Below are 7,440 nucleotides of genomic sequence, written 5' to 3' on the forward strand. Positions count from 1 at the left end.
TTAGTGTTTTTCTCTATTATTTGCAGAAATGACACTTTCCACATTGGGATTTAATAAATACAAACACACACACACACACACACACACACACACACACACACACACACACACACACCTTTAGGCTGTTCTCTTTTTCAATTGTACTTTGCTACACTGGCTCTAAAATAATTACCCAGAAGAAAAAGTGATGGTATCTGTTGCCAGGATCCTTTTGTACAAATGGTGTTTGGCATTTCCCATTAGTTTCTTAGTGCTTCATAAATCAACTCACTGCTTTAAAACATGACTTTGCAATGATAACAGGATAATTTTAGATGTCCAAACACTTTAGTTGAATCTTAGTGTGCAAAACTCTGTGATGGCATCATTTAAGAACTCCCCCACCCCACCACTGTGTAGATGAAGGGCTGAAGGATTATTGTAGTTTTTGGTCACTTCAAGGCAGGTAGATATTTTTGTTGTCGTTGCCGCTTATGCTTGTGATGTGTCATTTAGACAACGATTTAGGATAAAATCTATCTCCGTCATTAGGAGCATTTGTTTCTTCATGTGAAAAAAAGTAGAAAACCAGCAGCATCATAAAGACTGCTGCTGCTGCCAGTGCTAAGAAGATGGGGAAAGGACCACCCCACACATCTCGCATCCGTCTACTCAGTGAAATGAGCCTAGTGTGTTGCAGACATGAGCTTCCTGTCAGCTGGGATTCAGCCAGATGGTGTGGAACGAGAAATCTAGGCATTTTTATTTGCAGCTTAATGAGAAGTTTGTCGTTTTGAGTTGTCAGACTGCACAAGCTCTTGGGAGTTTTGAACGGGGATCCGTATTTCATGGCGGAGTCCAACATATATGGATTTGAATCCTTGCTCAATGACTTAGGATCTAAGTGGCCCCATCCAAGCCTGTTTATCTCTCTAAGCATTAGCTTTCACATGTGTGAAACAGAGAGAGGAACAAAATAAAGAATGGAAGTAAAGATGAATGAATATAATAAGAAACATACGTAAATAAATCCATTGTTTTAGTTATAGTTGAGTGGGAATAAGCAGTAGAATGTCAGAAGGAATAACCTGGAGAAGATAATGCCTCTTGGCTATAGTAGCCTAACTCTTGGGCTCAGAGTAATTGTTTCAATTCTTCTCTGGGTAACCACACCCACCTGTTCAGTTTTTAGGACAACGACACACAATTTGAATAGTATGCTCTTTCAATAGTATGGCAAAAAGACTAGTAGTCATGCCTCATAAAGAATGATTCAGTTATCGTTTTGGAAACTTTTATTCTGAAAAAGAGATGAGCGAATCAATGTAGGCACATTGTATTCATAGTTGCTGATCTCTCACATATGCATATCTTTCCTGATGAAAAGAGAGAAGTCAAGAGCCAAGGAGCTGAGTGGTTGAGGGTACAGGTTTAATCTTGGTTTCTGTCTTTTGTCAGCTAATGCCCTTGGGTATGTAACTTCACCTTTCTAGGTATCCTTCTACTCTTTAATGTAGTGTAATAATGCCCGGCTCTCACAGCAGCTGGGAGAACTGAATGGTACATATGTAGAATGAACAGTACAGTGCATGGTGCCCAGTAAGTACTCAATACATGCTAACTATTGTCATGTTAATGGTTTCTGTTGGCCCACTTGGGCTTCAGGGGACCCATCAAGTCCTGAACTTTTACACAGCCCTGTGTATCCACAAAAGAGGGCATTCAGAGAAATCGGCTTAGGACTTGTAGGAATATTCACAAGTAAGGTAAGCTTGGACAAGTGGATTTCCTGGACCAGATTTCAAGGGCCAGAATAGACAACACTGTTACAGGCTAGGAGGCACTGCACCACCCATTTCACCTGGGCGCATGTACGCTGGGCTTCCTAACGTGTGTTCTCACATTGGAGTTAGGTAATAGAGGGATTGAAGACCTGGGTTGAAGTCCCAAAACTGTAGGGCCTCTCCCTCCACTTGCTAAAACAATGGGTTTCAAAGTCTGGTTCTTGGATAGAAGCATCAGCTGTGGTTTTCTTGTTACTCATGCAGACTCAAGCCCCACCCCTGACCTACTGAATCAGAGATTGGGGTTGTGTGGCCCCGCACACTGAGCACGCCCTCCAGCTGGTTCTGACGCGTGCTAAAGTTTGTGATCCACTGACCTAGGACTGTAACAGCTTTGCCCGGTGCGCTCAGTTGATGTCAGGCTTCAGCTTTTACACCTTTGTTCCAGAAAATCTGCCATATAAACATAGCTAACATATATGTATGTTGAGGGCTTCCTCTGTGCAACTTGCTAAACTAACCACTTACCATGAAAATATATTTGACCCTCACAACAGCTTTAAAAAGAGAGGGCACTAGCTTATCGCCTTGATGTATAGAGGAGTAAACTGAGGCACAGAGTGGTGCTCCCACTTTCCCAGCGTTCCGCAGAGAGAAGCTGGTGCAGTGAGGATCTGAATCCAGGCATCTTACCCACTGCACCCAGTGACCACTTCACAGTAACCTTCACCTTCCCCAAACCAGAGCACGCTGGCATCACAATGAAAGGTGACGAACTGGGCAGTGGTTTCCCAGCTTTTCCTCTGCTTGCTGCCCTCTGGACACTCCTCTCTTCCCACAATCCTCCCGCATCTGACGCTTTCTCTCCTTCCTTCACTAAGTCTTTCTCCTCGTAAATGATGTGCATTCATATTTGGCATCACGTGAGGGCTCCCCCAAAATTCAGGCTCTGTTTTTCTCTTTTCACATGTCTATGGGAAATTCCACACACACAGTTTCAACATTTCCTCCTTTCACACAACCCCCAAAATCTGTGTTTGCCTTGAACTGTCTTCCTAATTCTAGTTCCAAATCCCCAGCAACCTGGACTTCCTGCATTTCAACATTTACTTTTTTCAGACAACCCCTAAATCTGTGTTTGCCTTGAACTGTCTTCCTAATTCTAGTTCCAAATCCCCAGCAGCCTGGACTTCCTGCATGGCTGTCTTTCCAGCATTTGTACTGCATCACCTGCAGCTGACTTATGTCTCCCAGCAAACTCCCGCCCTCTCCAGAGCCCACTTCCCTCGTTCTCCGCGTGGGGCCTCCATTCCCCTGGCTTTCAAGGCCTTGCTTTCCTTCACGTACTGGACCCCGTCTTTCTTTAGAGGGGGCATGAATGGCTTTATGTATTTGGGGTTTCCCATCTTACAAAGGTCACTATTTAGGCCTGACAGAAAATTTAAGTTTGTAGTCAGGCCCCTCCATTTAATTACCAAAACAGCGTAAAATCAGTGTGCAAGATGAGGTGTGGGATAGGTTAGCTTCAACTGCAAAACAACATTATTAAATATTGTACAGGAGTGATTTTTAAAAAGCAGCAAGCAAATGGGCAACATAAAAGCCCATGCGTCTAAGAGGCATGTTCAGGGAGACACCAGGGAAAACATAATTTTGATTTTTCATTAATGACTAATTCCATTGAACAATGAATTGGACATTATAGCATTTAGAAACAAAGCATAATTACAAGGTGTCATTCTAATTGTTAATTAGGTCTATTTGTACTCTAGATTAGTTTTTTTAAATATGTCCTCTAGATGCTACTTGATGCTAATTATCTGAGTTACATTATTTCAATTGAAAAACATTTTTAATTAAGTCTAAAGCCATTTAAATTAGCATAAGATTTATAGAAATTTAAATGTNTCTGAAAACCAATCCACTTACATTCAAGTCCAATGCAGTCTTGTTAGATGTATACACTCTATGAAGAGTTCTTTGTAATTGAATGCAATGAGCCTCCCCTCCCCTCCCTCCCTCCCTCCCTCCTTCCCTCCTTTATAGGTCCAAAAGCTGTTGAAGCTTATGGCCAAAAGTTTGAAGTAAAGACAGTTTCTGGAAAATTGCTCTTCTCTGCGGATAACAATGAAGTCGTAGTAGGAGCCGAGAGATTACGAGTTTTAGGTAAGGAAACTTTAATCATTTAATTGGTCTGATGCTACTATGTACATTTGAGAGGAAAAGTGAAATGGTTTCTGGAAGAGTGATTTAGGCCCATTACCTGGATTCTCTTAGAACGAGTCGGTGGAACCCTTCACCCCAGGGCCTGGGCCCTGGTGAAAATTTCTGAAGTCATGAGGTGTTTGTGGCACATCTGCCATCCCTGAGCTTTGAGTGGGATGTGTGCTCATGACAAGAAATATAAGAAAGCAAGTCCTGTCCTCACACTGGCAGTCTTGTGAGAAGCAGTTGATACCTATATACTTGCTATCATGATGACTAAACCTGGTTTTAAATTAAGAATCACCTTTGTGCCACGTGACTGGTGACTTCACTGGAAATCTGCACAATTCAGTTTTAGCTCTGGATTACTTCAGTTGACCTTTGTGAAGGTTTTGTCTGGGTAGAGTAATTGTTTGACTTGTTTTAACCTGTTAGGGTTTGGGGTTTGTTTGGGATTTTGGTTTTTTTTCACTCTATATTAAAGTAAAATTCTAAAAGAAAACAGGTATGTGTTAATTCTAAGAAGGTCAACTTTGGTTTGGCTTTCTTTAGTCAGGCTTTCTGAACATTGATATGTTAGATGATAAATCCTGAAGGGGGAGTCCTTCAATTCTAAAATCTTTACTGAAAGCCTCTTACTTGAACCCAAAGTGCCCACACTACCTCCTTTGTAAAAGTTCAGGAAAAACATATTACCGGCTCGGATTTTTCTTAATAAGGAAGGAAGGATCATTTGCCTACCTTATAATAACATGACTCAGTGCTTAATCTTTATAACTGGATTTTAAAGATTGGACAGTATAAACAAGAATAAGGAATGAGCCACCTTTTATGGGCGGCTTGTAGTTTTATAGTTCTTAATCTATACTTAACATTTTATGTATCTTTCTTTTGGAAAAAACTACAAGCCACCACATGCATCATCTCTACCTCTGTGTTTATGTATTCATTTATTACTAGCCCTCAAACACAATCTTCTTTTTCTCCTTCCGTCCCCTCTTTGCTGGTAGGATGTGCTGTATGTCGTCATGCACTTTGCATTAACATATTAGAAATCTGCAAATCTGTTTTGTCCTTTTTGTACTGTTGGATACTTATAATGCCAATTTTACCAGGTTACTAAATAAATTTGGTCTTATTAGAAGAAAACAAAAGAAAGAATCATCTAGGGAACTTCTGAAAAGTTTATGTTCATAGATCCAACCGTGACTTACTGCATTAGAAGCTCTGGCAGAAGGGCCCAAGAATTTGTGTGTAAAAACATTGGCAGGAATTTCTGTGGTCCCACTGCTGCAGTCATTGAGTCTGAGAACACAGCAAATTTGTTTCTCTGGCTGTACCCTGGAACAGCCTAGCATGGTGGTTTAAGAGTTGCGGTGCCGGAGCTGACATAGCTCTGAATCCCTGCTTTGCACCTCTTAGCCGTGTGACTTTAGACCCGTTACTGACATCACTGAACCAGCTTTCTTTTCTGCTCAGTTGGACTAAGAGCATCTGCCATCTCGAGTTGTTTGTAAGTTTAATGTTATACCAGGGGTGCCAAAAAACGTACACACATAACTTGTATTCATCTTTTGTTATCAGTATATAGTATTACAATTTTAATACAGTTATTTTCCTTTCTTAAAATGTGTATACATTTTTTGGTACCCTCTGTATGTACATATCACAGTGCCTAGCACGAAATAGTACTCTGTCAGTGGTAGCTGCTGCTGCTGTTACTACTCATGCTACTGCTGCTGCTCAGAATGCTAACACGGCTTTTCCTTCTATGGCTCCCTAAGAGTCACTGAAACGTATGGTTAAAACTCAGAAATTAACCCATTATGATTTTAACCCATCTGTATCCTTTGCTGTCTGTGTGTCCTTGAGCGAGTTATCTAACCTCTCTGCCTGTGTTTTTTTCTCTATTAAATGGGAGTCATAGAAGTGTCAACCTTCCAAAATTCTTGGAAAGATTGAATGAAATAATCTATGGAAACTGCTTAGTAGGTTGGCTAACAAATAGTACATGTTCACTAAGTGCTAGCTGGAAATTACTCTTTGTTTTCTGTATTAATAGTTTGACCAGGCATCTTCTTTCTTTTTCACTGCTGTCCTGGTCCTGGTCAGCACCTTCACCCTCAGTTAATCAACTTGCCTGCAAGTGCGTACATTCCCCCGACCCCTTCCTCCTTCCAGCCCCTACCCCATCATCCCACTCTCTACTCTCCCACCAGTATTTTCCCTGCCTCCTCTATTGTTCTTACTGGCCTCATTATGCTCACCTATTTCAGTTTCAAAATTCAGCATCATCCTGACCAGCATCAGGCTAAGCAGAGTCACGTGATGAAAGTGACCAACCTGAGGTGGCTCAGCGGAAGTGAGGGTGCAGAGGCAGAGAGCTAGGGGTGTTTGATCCCTAGTCAGGGGCTCCCCTGTGCCGTGATCTGAAACAAGAAACATGCTTTGTCTGTCAGGCCTTGCTGTTTCCTATCTAGAACATCAGAGTTGCCTAGAGCAGACGTTGTCAAACAATGTTTTTTTAATTCAGAAAAAAAAAACTTTTAAAAATAAAAAATGTATACCCAATCCCAATAAATAAAACATGTAAAAGACCAGGACTGCTCTGGGTTTGGAGGGACAGAGCCATAGCTGTGTAGCGTCATTCTTTGCCCCTCTGTGTCCTTTGGAGAGCTCTTAGTGCTTATTTTTAAAACCCTTGAGTGGATAGTCTTTAAAAAAATAGTCTACTGACCACTTGCTGAGATTCCGATACCATGCTTTATATGCATTTTTGTACAGAGGGTGCCAAAAATAATGTAGATACATTTTAAGAAAGGAAAAAACTGTATTTAAAGTATAACACTCAATATATGCCCGATAACAAAAGATGAATACAAGTCATGTGTAAACATTTTTTTTGGCACCCTTGGTATTTACACATCACCGATATGTTATAAGGTAGGCACCATTTTTAGCATCTGCATTTTACAGATGACAGACCTGAGCCACAGTAAAGAGTGAGAGCTAGAATTCCCAGCCAGGTATTTTGAATGCAAACTGCTTTACTTGAAAGCACTATACAGGTCAGACAATTAAGCTTGCGAATTTTCCGCCATGCGTCATATGTTGCTGCCTCCTTAAATTTGTCCCATTTTCAGATGAGTAAACTAAGGCTTGAAAAAGTAAAGAAACTTGCCCAAGATCAGGTGCCAGTTAGTGGTAGGACCGAGGTTCAAATCCTTGCCTATGGACTCCAGCTTCAGTGCACTTATCTGCATATAAATATATTAGGTCTGAGACCCTTTCCAACTCTCACAATTAGTGTTTTTCTCTATTATTTGCAGAAATGACACTTTCCACATTGGGATTTAATAAATACAAACACACACACACACACACACACACACACACACTTACATACTACCACATTGAATGGATGTTATAAGGAATATGCTTTTTCAATTGTACTTTGCTACACTGGCTCTAA

General features: G+C 41.0%; 1 protein-coding gene across 4 annotated transcripts in view; it reads left to right on the forward strand.

Annotated features, from left to right (window-relative positions):
* Nucleotides 1-7,440, forward strand: part of SGCD (sarcoglycan delta) — a 405,963-nt gene that overhangs the window by 263,716 nt on the left and 134,807 nt on the right. For all 4 annotated transcript variants that reach the window (XM_019654007.1, XM_019654008.1, XM_019654006.1 and 1 more), the window contains one exon: nt 3,810-3,929. In XM_019654007.1, the coding sequence (XP_019509552.1) occupies nt 3,810-3,929 (120 nt within the window). The remainder of the gene's footprint in view (nt 1-3,809; nt 3,930-7,440) is intronic.

The sequence above is a fragment of the Hipposideros armiger genome, unplaced genomic scaffold, assembly GCF_001890085.2.
Source record: "Hipposideros armiger isolate ML-2016 unplaced genomic scaffold, ASM189008v1 scaffold_211, whole genome shotgun sequence".
Classification (NCBI taxonomy): domain Eukaryota; kingdom Metazoa; phylum Chordata; class Mammalia; order Chiroptera; family Hipposideridae; genus Hipposideros; species Hipposideros armiger.